Source organism: Piliocolobus tephrosceles, chromosome 9, assembly GCF_002776525.5.
Source record: "Piliocolobus tephrosceles isolate RC106 chromosome 9, ASM277652v3, whole genome shotgun sequence".
NCBI lineage: Eukaryota > Metazoa > Chordata > Mammalia > Primates > Cercopithecidae > Piliocolobus > Piliocolobus tephrosceles.
Genome location: NC_045442.1, coordinates 36,697,218 through 36,714,002, shown reverse-complemented (window position 1 = coordinate 36,714,002; position 16,785 = coordinate 36,697,218). Strand labels below are relative to the sequence as shown.

General features: G+C 49.7%; 1 protein-coding gene across 2 annotated transcripts in view; it reads right to left on the bottom strand.

Moving 5' to 3' along the window:
* The window catches only part of SLIT1 (slit guidance ligand 1), a 186,967-nt gene that overhangs the window by 4,345 nt on the left and 165,837 nt on the right, over positions 1-16,785 (bottom strand). Inside the window, exons 27-35 of one of the 2 annotated variants that reach the window (XM_023206301.3) lie at positions 15,980-16,104; positions 15,594-15,691; positions 11,049-11,188; positions 10,771-10,864; positions 8,067-8,204; positions 3,897-4,134; positions 2,104-2,234; positions 1,490-1,635; positions 123-411 (exon numbers count right to left, since the gene is read on the bottom strand). In XM_023206301.3, the coding sequence (XP_023062069.2) occupies positions 123-411; positions 1,490-1,635; positions 2,104-2,234; positions 3,897-4,134; positions 8,067-8,204; positions 10,771-10,864; positions 11,049-11,188; positions 15,594-15,691; positions 15,980-16,104 (1,399 nt within the window). Of the gene's footprint in view, positions 1-122; positions 412-1,489; positions 1,636-2,103; positions 2,235-3,896; positions 4,135-8,066; positions 8,205-10,770; positions 10,865-11,044; positions 11,189-15,593; positions 15,692-15,979; positions 16,105-16,785 lie in introns of both variants that reach the window. The other variant, XM_023206302.3, reaches the window with a different exon arrangement.

Sequence of the window (16,785 nt, the reverse complement as noted above, 5' to 3'; positions counted from 1 at the left end):
GAGGACAAACCCAGCCAAGCCCCACCCGACGCAGCCCACCCGGCCCTGACTTCACAGGTCTTTTATTGTTCCCAAGATTGAAACAAAGGGAGTTGCATGCGACTCCAGTGCCCCAGGCTCACTTGTGGCCATGGCAGGGGCCATCAGCAGGCTGGTCACAGTGCAGGCCCACCCAGCCGGCCTCACAGTGGCACATGGGCCCCGGGGTGGCGTTGGGCTGGCAGATGCCATGCAGGCAGTAGAGCTTGAGGCAGGGTTCGCAGCCTGGCACCACGCCCGGCTTCATCTGAGTCTTGGTGAAGTCCTGCAGCTCGTTGTTGATGTACAGGTTTCGGATGCAGCCATGGAAGCCAGTGCCATTGAGGATCTGCCACAGGCGGAAGGCAGCTGAGTTGACGTCCACGGGCATCCCTGGGGTAGGGGAGGGAGCATAGCTGGGCTGAGTCAGGCTCGGGCTAGGCCGGGCACCCACCTCTGAGGTCTGGGCAGCTCCATGGCCTTCCCTCTTGCCTGCGGCCTCTGTCCTTCATCTCTGCAACCCTGATCCAAGGTCCTCTGCCACCTTGGAGGGCCCAGGCTCCTTTCCCAGAAGAAAGGGAAAAGCTGCTTCCTCTGTGATTGGAGCTGGGGTGTCAGGCCTGGTGGTGGCCAGCTGCTGCGTGCGGCTCTGAGGTACCTGTTCCTAAAGTCTGGCTACCCTCACCAAGGCGCCTTCTCTACCTGGGACACCAGCTTTTACCTCCCGGAGACCCCAGCCGTAGCAAAGGGGCGGGGCCGAGACATCATGTGTGGCACTGGGTCACTGCTTTTGTGGCTGTCCCTTCTCAGCAGCCCTCTGAAGTAGGGCTTGCTAAGCCCCATTTGACAGATGCTCATGACTGGCCTGAAGCTGCACAAGGAGTAAGCTGCGGAGCTGGGCTGAGGCCCAGGGCCATCCCTCACCTCTGCCCCAGCCTCAGCACGCCCCCGACAGGGTGTGGAGACAGCCCCGCTGCATCCAACAGCCTGCTTATCAAGACCGAGAAATGCTTGCAGGTGGTCGATGGGGTCATCTAGCCTGCAAAGCCTCTAAGGCCAGCCAAGGCAGTCCCTGGCTGATGCAGGGACTCTGTACCTGAGTCTTCTTGCAGTGGCTCTGGGCCTCTGAGGGCCCCAAGACTGGAATGGACCCTAAGCCATCGAAAAGCCCCTTCTAGCCCAAAACCAAGAGGAAAGGTGCCCAATGTGTCACAGACAGCCTGGACAGTCCCAGGACCTCCCCTAAGCCAGGACTTGCACCCAACCCAAGCACCCATCCTTCTTGGTCAGTCTCAGCCAGGCAGAGAGCAGCTGGGCCTCCAGGCAGTGAGGCCAGTCCACCTGTAGCTTGGCCACCACCAGGACCATCTTCCCACTTGGCATTTCCCACAGTGTAGTCCGTAGGCACCAGCTCTCCTTGCTGGCCTCAGGCCAGACAGCAAAAGAGGCCCCACCAGGGCCAGGTCCTCACCTCCCACATAGAGTGGCGCCTCGCTGTTGAGCGTGTAATGTTTGTCCATGGTCATGGGGCTCCCACCGTCAATGGAGAGATTCACCATCTGGTCAAAGGCAACCAGCTCAACAGTGTGGAACTGCCCGTCGTTGATCGTCTCAGCACTGGAAGAAGAGGGGGTTCCCCATCCCAGGGAGTGGGTGTCAGTCTGGACCATCCCTGCCTGGGCACTTCCCCAGAAACACCAGCAGGTTCTCCCCAGGAGACCAAATCTCTAAGGAAAAGGACTGTGGGGGCTCAATGGCCTATATAACCTGATCCCTCTTATTCCCCTTCTTGGACTCCCTGGGGAAGGCTGAGAGGTTTGAGGCAGGGGTCTCAAACTTATGAGTCTCCCCCTCCCCATTAAGGAGCCTCCTCTAAGGTGGTGGTGGGTTGGGGAAGGACAGGGCCACTGCACAGGCCTCAGAGACCTCAGACCCAACCTTGGGCTAAACCAGATGGTTCAAGTGTCCTTCAAACTCAGCCCAGGTTTCTAGAGGTCTTGATAACCACCTGCTTTTGGCCCAGGAGACCTCGCCCTGGCAGTTCCGTACCCCTGAGGGCAGCTGGGGGGCATGAGGAAGCCCTACCTGTAGATGGCAGAGCTGGGGTAGCTGCCTGGGTCGTAGCTGACACGCACATGGCCCTGGTACAGCTCAACTGCAATGTGGTCGTTGTCCCCGTTGTACAGAAGGATCCCATTGTCTTCTGCCGTGGAGACCTGATGGGCAGTGGCACTTTCTCTCCCACCCCACCCCATGCAGCAGCGGCACAGGCTAGCAGGTGGGGCAGAGAGGGCACCCAAGATTGGAAGAGAGATACTCTGTGCAGAGCTCTCTTCCCCCACCTGGCCAGCCTCCCCAAGGCCATTCCTCCAGGGGGCGCCAATAGGGGCTGCAGCCTCTGGTTCAAGCCCCATCCACTGCCAGCCTGGCCAGGTCTGGGCAGGGGAAGGTGATGGGCCACTGAGGCCTGGAAACTCTGTGCCAGGAAAAGCAGCCAGGAGACCTCAGGACAATCTTCCCAGAGAGGAAAATTAGACTGGGACCCTTGTCTGGAGGGTGTGGGTAGCCCTTCCCCTTGGGCCTTGGGGAGCTAGCTGCTAAGGGGGGAACTACAGAGAGGACAAGTTCAGGAAGGCTCTCTGACAGCCAGAGTCAACCAAGCCTAGTGGAAGGAGCCACTCAGAAGGTAGTGTCTGTCGCTGGAACCGTGCAAGCAAAAGTGAGATCTTTGCCTCAGGAGGGAGATCCCTCTAAGATGCTGTAGGAGCCATGATCATTTTTCCCTGTCTTGTCCTCCTCCCTCCATTTCTTCTGGTAAAGACCCTGAGCCCCCTGGTCTGTGGAGCTGGGCACATGACCCAGGCTGTCTAGTCATACTGTCCCATCTGCTTGGACTCAGCAGCTGGTTCGGAGATGGGCATGTGACTAACGCCAGGCCAGAGATCTTCCTTGAGCTGACCGAATTAGAGCTGGCAAGGAAGAGCCTTTGTAAATCACTGTCTGGTAAAAGATGAGGATAAACCAAGGACGTGCCCGAGGCAATGGCTGGTTAGGGTTTTGGTGAATTTTATTTTTGGCGGTTAGGCTAGCTGTTGTCTTGCCATGTAGACTATGTAAGTGGATAGGATGTTGGAGATGTGACGTAGGGGAAGAGAGCAGAATGCACATGTTTGAGAGGCTGAAGAGTTCTGAGAAAAAAGGAGAAGAGGACAAAAGAGAGGGAAGAAAGATGTGGCATTTGTGACAGGGAATGGAATTCGAGGGAAAGAGAAAGATGACTAAAGGAGAGTTTAACGTTCTTTATCACGTGCTGTGCAATATAAGCCACTCTCCTCTCCATCCCCCAAAAATATTTAGCAAAATATTGATATATTTCATCAATGCTGTTGAAGTGGGACTTGCTTTATTTTCCCCTCAATAGGAAGATGTTCTGAGATGGAAGTGAAGGCATGAAAAGGACAATTTAAGGGACCCTAGGGACATACAGTAAAGGTATAAGCCCAAAGTTAATTCTGGCCACGTTCCAGCCACACGTAGAAAGCCTGTCTGCAGCACTGGAGGCAGACACTGAGGAGCAGCCTCCTCAAGAAATGGGACAAGAAATGGTGGGAGGGGATGATGGCAAGTCTGGTTTTCTGGATTCAGTTACCCATGAGACCACGTCCACCCCTGCCCTGGTTTTGTGACACTATAACCTTTCTAATTGTGCTTAAATTAGTTCAAGCCGAGATTTTGATACCCATATACAAAAGGTTTTGATTACACAGAGCCCTTCCAGTTCCCCAGGCACCATGCAGGGATGCATCTTGATGCTCTGGCCTAAGCCAGGCTCCCCTGCTCCCTGACTCCCCTCTGTGACCAAGCCCCCTGGCACGCACCTGCAATGTGATGTTGGCCCGTGGCCAGTTTTGCAGGTCAGTGAACTGCAGGTAAGTGTCCCGATCCACAAAGTTGACACTGAGCAACTTCTCACACTCAGGGCCACCGAAGCCTGGGAGGCACTGGCACACGGGCCTGTTGCCCTGGTCCACACAGTTGGCCCCATTCTGGCACTCAGTCCCCTCACAGGGGCTCTTGGGGGTAGGCAGATGGGGAGGGATCTCACAGAGCTGTCCACTGAGAGAAAAGGACACAAGTCAGAGAGGGCCAAGGAGGAAGGGGGTATCTTCCTCTCCCATAGCCCTGGAGAGAAATACACTAAACATCTTGAGAAAATGGATTCTTAAAGTGACAGAAGATGCTCTAATAAACACTTTTCGTGAGAGAGCTGAGAGCCAGAAGGATACCAGGATACAAGTATGGCCCCTGGTCCAGCAGCATCAACATTACCTGGACACTTGATAGAAATGGGAAACCCACTGAATCTGCTTTTTAACAAGATCCAAGGTGATTACTGACAATGTCAATAACTCTGCAAGCCAGATTTTACTATATACATTTTACAGAAAAGAAAACTGAGATTTAAGACACAAGCATAAAGAGGGAAGAGTCAAGTTACTAAAATAAGAAATAAAAGAAGGGACTACCAACCTTATAGAAATACAATGAATTATAAAGGAATATTATGAACAATGATATACCAATAAACTAGATAACATAGATGAAACGCACAAATTCCTAGAAATATGCAAACTACCAAAACTGAACCAAGAAAAAAATAGAAAATATGAATAGACCTATAACTAGTAAAGAAATTGAATTAGTAATCAGAAAATTCCCAGGCCCAGATGGTTTAACTGGTGAATTCTACCAACCATTTAAAAACAATAAATACCAATTCTTCACAAACTTGTCCAAAACATAAAAAATGAAGGAACATTTTCTAACTCATTCTATGAGACCAGCATTACCCCAATACCAAAAACAAAGACATCACAACAAAAGATATCACAAAAAACTACAGACCAATATCTATTATAAATATTGTCACCAAAATCCTCAACAAATTACTAGGAAATCAAGTACAGCATAAAAAAGATTGTATACAATGACCAAGTGAGATTTACGCCAGAAATGCAAGGCTGGTTTGACCTCTGAAATTCAATTAATGGAATACATGACATTGATAGATGAAAAAGCAAAAAAAAAAAAGGTTCATCTCAATAGATGCAGAAAATGCATTTGACAAACTTCAACATTCCTTCATGACAAAAACACTCCACAGACTAGGAATAGAAGTGAACTGCATCAACCTGATAAAGGGCATCTACAAAAAACACACAACTGACATCAAACTTAATAATGAGAGACTGAATTTTTTCCTCCTAAGATTAGGAACAACACAAGGATATTTGCTCTCACAATTTCTATTCAATATTTTACTGGAGGTTCTAGCCATGGCAGTTAGGAAAAAGGGAAAGGAAAAAAAAAAGGAATGAAGGAAGAAGGGAAGGAGAAGGAGGGAAGGAAGGAGGGAGAGAGGGAAGGCAGGAAGGCAGGAAGGAAGGCAGGCAGGCAGGCAGGAAGGAAGGAGAAATAAAATGCATCCAGATGACATGATCTTGTATAAGAAAATCCTACAGATTCCATTAAAATGTTATTAGAATTAATGAAATAATTCAGCAAGATTGTATAATACCAGATTAATGCACAAAAATCAAACAAAAAATGAAATTAAGAAAACAATTCCTTTATAATACATCAAACAGAATAAAATACTTAAGAATAAAATTTTTAAGTGCAAAACATATACTTTGAAAACTACAAAATGTTGAAAGAAATTAAAGAAGATCTAAATAAATGGAAAGGCATTCATGTTCATGGATCAGTATGCTTAATATTGTTAAAATGGCAATACTGGGCCAGGCATGGTGGCTCACACCTGTAATCCCAGCACTTTGGGAGGCCGAGATGGGTGGATCACCTGAGGTCAGGAGTCCAAGATCAGCCTGGCTAACATGGTGAAAACCAGTTTCTACTAAAAATACAAAAAATAAGCCAGGCGTGGTGGCACATGCCTATAATCCCAGCTACTCTGGAGGCTGAGGCAGGAGAATTGCTTGAACCTGGGAGGCAGAGGTTGCAGTGAGCCAAGATTATGCCATTGCACTCCAGCTTGGGAAACAAGAGCAAAACTCTGTCTCAAAAAAAAAAAAAAAAAAAAGGCAACACTAGCTAAATTGATCTACAGATTCAACAGAACCTTTATCAAAATCCCAGTTGATTTCTTTGCAGAAATCAACATGCTGATCCTAAAATTCATACAGAAATTCAAGGGACCCAGAATAGCCAAAACAAGCTTTAAAAAGAAAAACAAACTGGGAGGACTGACACTTCCCAATTTCAAAATATATTACAAAAACTACAGTAATCAAGAAAGTGTGGTACTGGCATCAGGACAGTCATACAGATTAATGGAATAGAACTTGGAGTCCAGAAATATCCTTATATTTAAAGGTAGTTGATTTTGACAAGAGTGCCATTATCATTCAATTGGAAAGAATTATCTTTTCAACAAATAGTGCTAGTACAACTGTATATCTGCATGCAAAAGAATGAAGTGGGGCCCTCTACTTCACACCAAAGATAAAAATTAACTCAAAATGGATCAATGACCTAAATACAAGAGCTAAAACTGTAAAACTCTTAGAAGACAACATAGGTATAAATCTTCATAACCTTGGATTAGGCAACGGTTTTTTAGGATACCCACAACACAAGCAACAAAATAAAATATAAACTAGATGTACCCAAATTATTAAACTAGATGTACCCAAATTAAACACTTTTGTGCATTATCAAGAAAAGACAACCAACAAAATGGGAGAAAATACTTGTCAACATATATCTGATAAGGGGCTTGTCTAGAATATATAAAAAGCCTTTACAACTCAATAACAAAAAGACAAATACCTCAATTTAAAAATGAGCAAAGAACTTGAATAGAATTTTTTTTCCAAAGAAGATATTTTTAAATGGCTAATAAGCACATGAAAAGATGCTCAACATCATTGGCCACTGAGGAAATGCAAATCAAAACCACAATGAGCTACCACTTCACACCTTCATATACTGGTGGTGGGAATGGTGCAACCATTAGGAAAAACAGTTTGGTAGTTCCTCAAACAGTTAAACATACAGTTAACATATGACTCAGAAAATCCACTCTTAGGCATATATCCCCGATAATTAAAAATGTATGTCTACATAAAAACCTGTACACAAATGTTGATAAGATCAGCCTTCATTATAGCCAAAAAGTGGCAACAACCTAAAAGCCTATCAACTGTTGAGTGGGTAAACAAAATGTGGTTATGCCCATACAACAGAACATTGTTTAGCCATAAGAAGGAATGAAGTGCTGACACATGCTACCACACAGATGAACCTCAAAACATGATGCTGAGTGAAAGCAGCCAGTCACAAAGGACAACAGATTGTACGATTTGACTTACAGGAAATCCCCAGAACAGGCAGATATATAGACACAAATATTAGGAGATTAGTAGTTGCCTGGAGCTGGGTAGAAGAGGGGCTGGTGTGACAGATAAGGGGTATGGGGTTTTTTTGGGGAAAATGAAAATGTTCAAAATCGATTGTGGTGATGGATGTACAACTCTGGGAATAAACTAAAAGTCATGGAATTTTACATGTAACTGAGTAAACTGTATGCTACGTGAATTATATCTCAATAAAGCTATTTTTTAACAAATGAGTGAGCGGAGCATGGGACATGGGTGGCCGGAGAGAGGGTGGGCCCTCCAACCTCCCAGGGGAGCCCAATGGGCTGGTAGATAACCTTTGTGGCAGGACATGTCTTCAGAGGCTCAGCTAGGCAGGTAAGTGACAGCACACTGCCCTGTCATCTGCACCCACCTCTCACCCCCTGCACCAAACAGGTTAGGGGTCCTCTGCCTAGGCCCTGGGCAGTTACATGACTTTCCCAAGGCTGCACAGCTGGTGACTGGCAGAGCCATGGTTAAAACCCCAGCATCCAACTCCCAGGCTCTGATCCATACCCCTTTCCTTCGCCATGGCTGGAGGCTCCTGCCAGCCCAGGGGCTGACAGCCACAAGGAGTCACTCCTAGTGTGTCCAGGGGCCGCTCACCTGTAACCCTCAGCACAGAGGCAGGAGTAGCTGTTGACTTCATCCATACACTGGGCCCCATTCTGGCAGCGGTGGTCCCTGCAGTCATCCTGGTTCTCGCTGCAGTTGTCACCTGCGTAACCTGGCACGCACTCACACCTGGGGTGGGGGGGGCATGGGTAGTTGGGGGTTCAGCTACACAGAGCCTGGGAGGCCAGGGGAGTGCACCAGGGCTCCCCACACACAGTCTGTACATGTGAGGGAGAATCTCAAGTTCCACTGAGGCTGTGGGGATCTCCAGGAGGTCACACAGAGCTCTGGATCTAAAAGGGCCCTAGCCCATCCTGGGAGCCTTTCCTAGTAGGAGAAGAGAGCTCACGTGGACTGGAGGTAGAGGCCTGGGGCTGAAAGAGTAGACCCCAGAGGCAGGGGGAGATGGAGTCTTGTCACGGAGGACCCACCCTCACCAGCAACAGCACTTCCAAGGCCAAGTGTCAGCCTCTTCCCGACCTCTCCAGCGGCTCAGCTGCACCCTCCCTGTTCTCCCAAGACCCGCTACCACATGGCTGAGTTCCACAGACTCCCCCACTCCTCTTTCCCCAGCCTCCCAGTCCTCAGCAGGGCTAGTGCCCCCTGCTCAGTGGGTATCTTGACCTCAGGTCAGCCCCCAGCTTCCCAGCTCCCACCATGCCTCACTCCTGGCCCAAAACACTCCCTTTGGGCTACTGTCTGCCTATCAAATAAATAAAGGACACTCCAGTAGTACTTTCTAGAAATGGCCTTGCTCTCTGTCCTACAGGCCTCTTAATCCCCCGACACCAAACTCACCTCACCAAGCACTTCCCTGCCTTCACACCCGTGGATTCCAGAATACTGTCTCCTTTCTCCCAGCATGGTCCAGCCAGCTCACCTCCGCCAGGAAGCCTCCAGAGAGCACTCCAGCCCTCACTGAGCAGTCCCCTTGTCTGATCTCCTTCTAAACTCCTAACTCTGAAGCTCAATCACACAACCTGGCAGATGAGTGCTCTTGCCTGGGTTTTTTACTCATTTCCTTGTCCAGTGTTTTTCGGGCTGTAAGAAATACTTTCAAGCCCAGTACGTGTACACACACACACACACACACACACACACACACTCAAAACCAGATTCATACAATACTGATTATCCTTATTATATAAGATGGCATGTTGCTCTCTGATACTTTGTTTCATCTTTTAATGTTAATCTTGACATTAATATCAAACAGGGGCTGGGGCTCCCTTTATATCCAATTGATCACAATCTACTAATGAGTGTGGAGTTACAGTCTGAAAAATGTTATAGTAGCTAAGCCACCACTTACTCGTTCATTCATTTAATGACTATATATTGGATATATGTCTTGGGTTGCTGGTAATGCCAGGCATAGCTGAGCATGTCAGTTCTATCTTTCCACCAGGACAGGCAGTTAAGAGAACACGCACTCAACACTCCACTGTGTGCCACAGCCCTGGGTCCGGAGCTAAGCACAATGCTTACCCTTTGTGATTGAGGGACTGTGCTAGCAGCTCCATGCTGGACAACGTGCAGTCCTGCCTTATCCCAGCCTCCAAGGAGGGCGCATGCTGCCCAATCTACCACTGCTGATTGGTCTGCCTGCCAAGCCCCACCCCTGGGAGCCCCCGCAGGAGTACAGTGTCCGTCCACCATTTGGATGGAGGCTCTTGTGGGCCCATTGACCATGGAACCAGGCCTCAACAATCCTGGACTCTTGCTTCCTGTCGTGGGCCTCAGGCTGCTCCAGTTAGACAGGGGACTCCTGGGGGACTCCATCCGAGTCCCTGGGCTTGGGTCCCTCAGCCACAAGCCCCAGGAAACTCTGCCCTGACCACCCCTTGCTGGCCTGACTGGTGGAATGTGGAGGTCCCAGAAATGAGACTATGTTTGCAAAACTGCAGTGGGAAACATTATTTTAAAAATGTGTGACCTTTATAAAGTAACAAACATTTTCACATAGGCCGATAACAACCATGATGAAAATACAGACCAACAACTTTTACCCAAACCTCCTGGGACAGACAGGTTTTGGAATTCAACACTTTTTAGATTTTGGTAAGTTCAGACAATGCATATTACACAACCTACTGGTAGGAGCTGAGGCAGCCTCATAATCAGACTTACTCACATTTCTGCCACAAAATCTACACATGTTCACATTACATGGGATGAACAACAACAAAAAGCAATCTCATACCAGGGCAGGGCAGCTTTTGTTTCCAAATACGTCCAGGTCAGATAAGATTTGGCCATGAGATGGGATGCCTTCCTGAACTTTGTGGATTTTGTAATTGGGGATAAGAAATGGTGGATCTGGAATAATAGCCTGGAGCACTTAACAGATGCCAGACCTGGAGCTAAGTGCTTTCCATGCATTTTCTCATCTTACCCTTGCAACCATCCCAGGAGGAAGCTACTGTTGCGCCCATTTACAGATGAGAAAACAAGCTCAGAGCAGGCAAGTGACACATTTAGGGTCAGGTTGCAAACCCAGGTCTCTGTGGCCACAAAGCTGGGCACATCACCCCTCTACCCCAACCCCGCATGGATTCTCAGGAACCCTGTAGAGCTGAGACCAAACTCATTGGACAAATGAGGAAATGAGGGTGGGATGCGGAGCCCAGACTGGAATCCAGTCTGACTCAGGGGCCCGAGCTCCTCCCTGGCCCTGGAAAGGGGCAACACTGACCTGGGCCCGTCCGGGGTGCCCACACACCGGGCCTCGTGTTGACACGGGTTCAGATCTGGAGAGCACAAGTCCACCAGCTCTTCACAGGCCCTTCCTGGGGAAAGAACGAGCAAGGGGCAGGAAAGAAGCTGCTCTCCTGTGCTCTGCTGGGTGGCCAGACCCACAGGAATCCTCCTGCAGACACTGAGGCAGGGATCCCCTTCCACTCCTGGGCATGGGGGCTCAGGGCTGTCTCTGTCCCCCACCTCCCCCAGACACTGCTGCCCTGGCGCACTTACCCTCATATTGCAGGGGGCACTGGCAGGTGTAGTTGCCTACGCCGTCCACACAGACACCCCCATTGGCACAGGCGTGATCCACACAGTCATCCGTGTTCACCCCACAGGTTGGTCCTTCAAAGCCGGTGGGACAGGAGCACCTGTGCAGGGAATGGGAGGATGGAGAGACAGCCCTCCTGGAACACTGGTGGAAGCCTGTGGCTACTGGTCAATATCACCATTCCACAGAGTTAGGGTCCCTACTCCGGGTCCGGCCCTTGCCAGGTGCTGGGCAGGGTTAGAGGTGACCAAGACTGACCCTGCCCTCATGGGATTCACTCACAGTCTACTGGGGAGGCTAGAGGAGATGGGTGGTGAGAGGAGAGGTAGTGAGGCTCTCAGGATGGTGTAAGCACTAAAGCCAGGGAGGTGGCACAGAGGGGCAGGAGACACCTGGCTCCTCCTTGGCACAGAGTGATAAGGGCAGGCTTCCTGGAGGAGGTGATGAATTAATCAAGGACCCTGACAAGGGAGAGCAGGAAGGGGAGGAAGGTGACTGGGGCAGAGGTGTTCGTAAAAGCCTGGAGTGGCCAGGCGCGGTGGCTCATGCCTGTAATCCCGGCACTCTGGGAGGCCAAAGCAGGTGGAGGTCAGAAGTTGGAGACCAGCCTCGCCAACATGGTGAAACTCTGTCTCTACTAAATTATAAAAATTAGCTGGACATGGTGGCATGTGCCTGTAATCCCAGCTACTCAGGAGGCTGAGGCAGGGGAATTGCTTGAACCTGTGAGGCAGAGGTTACAGTGAGCCAAGATCATGCCACTGCACTCCAGCCTGGGAGACAGAGTAAGACTCTGTCTCAAAAAAAAAAAAAAAAAAAAAAAAAAAAAACCAAGCCTGGAGTGGAAGGGAACCCCACAGTCCAATACTTCAGGAGCACAGACTTCAGGCACGGTGAGCAAAGGGCTGCAGTGAGCAGGAGCCTGGTCAAGAGGGACCCTGGGGATCAGTGACTTTCAAACTAGGATACACCTTCCCCTGGGGCAGCCAAGGTTTCCAAGGGGTGTGTGAATCAGAGAGAGGTCCAAGAAATTAATTTCCAGATCTTCAAATATCTGCACGGGCTCCTCCCTAAATTGACCCAGTCCAGAACTCTAAAAAGGTGGCATCTGTCCCAGCCCCAGCCCTTACAGACTGGGGGGTGATGGGACAAGCCCTACAGGTAGAAAGGTGGGCACGCTTCCAGGCACCAAATAAAGGGGCAGTTAGGAATCCTGATGTTTAGCAAGTGAATGAATAAATGCAATCTAAGTCAAGAGGTTTCCAGTTCTGTGCACTGGAAGTAATTGAAGGAAGGCCTCATGGAACTGTCAGCTGATAGAACATTAAAAATAATCTTGATGGCAGGTCACTGTGGAGATGTGGCATATAAAGCGGGAGGGCTTTCAAAGAATTGAGTGACATGGCTATAATAAAACTCCTAATCTCACCAGTTTATTTACACGAACAAACTTTCCCAGCATTTATATCTATAAAAACAAAATGAAACAGGAAAAGATCAACCGCTGTGTCCTCTCTCATTCTGCAACATTCACCCATATACCAGCTGAGAGAAGAACAGAACAAAAAAGCACCCCATCCATCTCATTAAGAGAGATACACTCTAATAAAATTTTCCTTCTACTTGTAATAATCTGCAACCCAATTCCATAATACAGTTATGTTGTTTCAAATTACTGTAGGGATAACTCACTGCAAAAGAAACTTTAAATCAGAAGCTTATAGTGATAAGAAATAAGAAAAAAACTTTAAGTTTTACCTTACACGTACCCATGTTGGGGACAGAGATGTATGGCAGAGTACTCAAGAAAAGACTCTAGCATAAAAACATATTCGGTTAGAAAAAAGAGGCAGGAGGGTAAGGAGTAAAATAAAATACTAGTTAGAGGAGAAAAAAGAACAAGGTAAAATGTTCAACTGTTAAAGAAGAACTTGTTTGTGTCATTTTAAAATGGTGTCCAATTGGCCAGGTGTGGTGGCGCATGCCTGTAATCCCAGCACTTTGGGAGGCCGAGGTGGGCAGATCTCTTGAGGTCAGGAGTTCGAGACCAGCCTGGCCAACACGGTGAAAATCCATCTCTACTAAAAATACAAAAATTAGCCGGGTGTGGTGGTGCATGCCTGTAGTCCCAGCTACTTGGAAGGCTGAGGCAAAAGAATTACTTGAACCCAGGAGGCGGAGGTTGCACTGAGTCGAGATCTTGCCATTGCACTCCAGCCTGGTGACAGAGCGAGACTGTCTCAAAAAAAAAAAAAAAAAAAAAAAAAGTGTCAAAATGATATGCTGTTCAGCTTGCATTGGAGAATGATAAAAGAATGATTTAATGTCATATTTTTAAAACTTAACTTTTTTTAAATTTTAGAAACAGTTTCGCTGTGTTGCCCAGACTGGAGTGCAATGGTGTGATCACAGCTCACTGCAGCCTCGACCTCCTGAGCTCAAGCGATCCTCCCTCCTCAGCCTCCTGAGAAGCTGGGACTACAGGCACTCGCCATTACACCTGGCTAATTCTTAATTGTCTGTAGAGATGGGATTTGCCATGGGGATTTTGCCATGTTCCCCGGGCTGGTCTCCAACTACTGGTCTTAAGGCCCTTCCACCTCAGCCTCCCAAATAAAGTGATAGTTTTATTTTTAAATGTTAATAATATTTACAATATCTGGAAAATTGCCTCCTTTGCAATGAAAAACTTACAATAAAAATTTTAGCTGTCAATCTAAGGACGTGTGAGGGAGTGTTTAGTTTTTAGAATGTTTGGGGAGTCTGTGAGTAAAAAGACACTATTGCAGGAAATGGTCTGCAGTTAAATTTTTTTCCCTGAAGGCTGGAGGGGACCAGCAGCAGGGTTTTAAGCTGGGGTGACAGGGTCAGCTTCGCATTTCAGAAAGTGGCCTGTGGTAGGAGCTGGGGCAGGAGAGTGGGAGTGGACACAGGTCAGGAGATAACAGGTGCCCCAGAGAGCCTCGGGGTTGAGGGGTAACTTGTGGAGGCACCCCCTTTCCACCTGGAGAGCCCACTCCCCCAGCCCCCAGTCTGTAAGGCAGTGAGGTGAGGGGGTGCCCCATCTCCCCATCTCAAGGTGAAGGGGGTGTCCTTTCAGCCCCCAGCTGAGGCGTCTCAGGAATGAGGAGGGCGCGCCCAGGGAGCTGCTCACCGAAGCCCGAGGAAGCTGGGCGCAGAGTGTAAAGATGCCGTTTCCAAGGCAACCGGGGGAAGAGAGGCCCTTTAGTGATTCATTTTTACATCTGGTAATTTGGGTATGCAGAGGCAGGCTCAGCCGTTTCTGCCCCCAGATTCAACATCATTTTCTGAAGAGCCAATGTATTGCGCCAGCAATTTACTTTCAGCAACTAAATACTATGTATTCCTCAGAAAAGCTCTGGGAGGTTGGGGCTCGTTGGGCGGTCCTGGGGGAAGCAGCCAGTGGGAGGGGCTTGTGTTGTGATGTCAGCTCTGGAAGGACTTAAGAGATGGGGTCATTAGGGCTGGCCCCTTCATTGAATAGCAGAAAATTGGCTGCTCAGGGCAGGGCCAGAGGGCTATCCCCTCCCACAGTGCCCAGTGTGACTCATGAGATGGGGGAACCCCAGAGAAAGCAAACAGGCCTTGGCACCCACCCAGTGGCAGCCCCAGCTGTGTCTCAGGGGCTCAGGGTGGCAGCTTGAGGGGGCTGGCCAGGTCCCCGCCTGCAGGCAGAACCGTCAGGAGCAGGCTGTTCGAGGGAGATTGGAGGCTTTGGGATGAATTGAAATTTTCTTTTCTTTTCTTTTTCTTTTTTTTTTTTTTTGAGACAGAGTTTTGCTCTTGCTGCTCAAGCTGGAGTGCAGTAATGATCTCGGCTCATTGCAACCTCCACCTTCCAGTTTCAAGCGATTCTCCTGACTCAGCCTCCCGAGTAGCTGGGATTACAGGTGCCCACCACCATACCCAGCTAATTTTTGTATTTTTAGTACAGATGGGGTTTCACTATGTTGGCCAGGCTGGTCTCAAACTCCCAACCTCATGATCCACCCACCTCAGGCTTCCGAAGTGTTGGGATTACAGGCGTGAGCCACCGCGCCCAGCCTGAATGGAAATTTATAGGATTTTCAAACACCCCTGCTGTGGTCCTTGGCACTGCACTGTATATGCTTTGGCCATGGATTCCCAGTGCCTTCGAAAAGGCCCCCATGGCACCTGGCAGGAGCAGGAAGAAGGCCTGGAGCAGGAGGCAGCAGAGCCCACTCCAAGCCCTGGTCAACCCTGGAGATGGGGAGCTGTATGGCTCAGGCATCCACTGGTCTCTCTGTGCTCCCACCGCATCTGGGCAAGGAAGGGGTTGGCCCAGTGAGCTTGGAGAGCCCTCTGGCTATGATTTGGAGTACATGCCTGCCCCCCACAGTGCACCTCCACCTCCCCCCAGGGCACAGAAGGTCTGAGCCATCCCTGAGGGAGAGGAGGGCCCTGAGGCACAGGTGCTGGACCCTTCAGCACTCACCAGGCTCCTGCCCCTCCAGGTAACTCACATGAACGGGGCATCCTTGCCCTCCTGTGCATGGCAGGTGCCCCCGTTTTCACAGGGGCCACTGGAACAGCTGTCCAGGGACACCTCACAGTCTCGGCCCTGGGGGGAAAGTCAGTGATGGGGACCCCAGGGAGACCTGGGAGTTAGTATGAGCCCACAGCCAGCCAGACCCTCAGCAGCTCAGCCTCTCCCTGTCCCAGGAGTTACTTGTTTTCATTCATTCATTCGTCCACTCCATTAATTAGTTAATTCTTTCATTCATTCATATGTTAAGTCATTGGTTCACTCAAGCATCTGCTCTGAGTCAGGCGGTGCTCCGGGCCCTGGGGACAGTCCTGCAGTGCACAGGAGGAGCCCTCCTCCTCCCTGGCATCTGCCTCCGCTCACCTTATAGCCGCTGGGGCAGGCACATCTGTACACCTCAAGGGGGTCGTTGTGGCAGATGCCCTGGTTCTGGCACGGACTAGACAAGCAGGGATCACACTTGGCCTGAACAGCCAAAGTTGGGGGACCTGCAGCAAGGGGAGGGTGTTAGTGCAGGGGGAGGGGTGGGCAGCACAGGGTTGGGCACAGAGCAGGTGCTGTGCACCATGGCCATTAGGGCCGCATGATCCATGTAAGAGGGATCATGAGGTCCTAACCTACCGAAGTCGGCCACCGAACTCGGCCAGCCCTTCCTCTTTCCCCTCGTGACCTTTTGAGGCAATGACCCTGGCCTGACACCTGCTGACTAGGAGGACAGAAGGTGGCCACCCTGGCAGAGAGGAGACGGTGGCTCTGTGAGCATCGTGCCCAAGCTCAGCTCTGCAGGTTGGCCACACCAGGGAGCAGGAGTTGTTCCCCTCCACACCTGAGCCAGGGAGGATCGTTTTGCCCCACCTGCCTGCTACAGCAGGCCCCTCCAGCATCTCCAGGATGCACTGGTTGCAGAGGTAACGAGAGGAGCCGACAGACAGGCCAGCCACCTGGGACACCACTCGTGAGTGGCAGCAGGATCTCAGGAGACTAAATAGGAAGACCAGTGAACTCAGGCTTCCCTAGAAGATGCCTTCTAGAAGGGGTGGAATATTGCTCCTGCTGAAGAGGCATGAGCATGAACAGAAATACAAACACTTTTCAGCAGTGACTAGGACACATGACAGACTTCTGGGGTGAAGATGGGGTTCTGTTTCCTTTTTTCTTTTTTTTTTTTT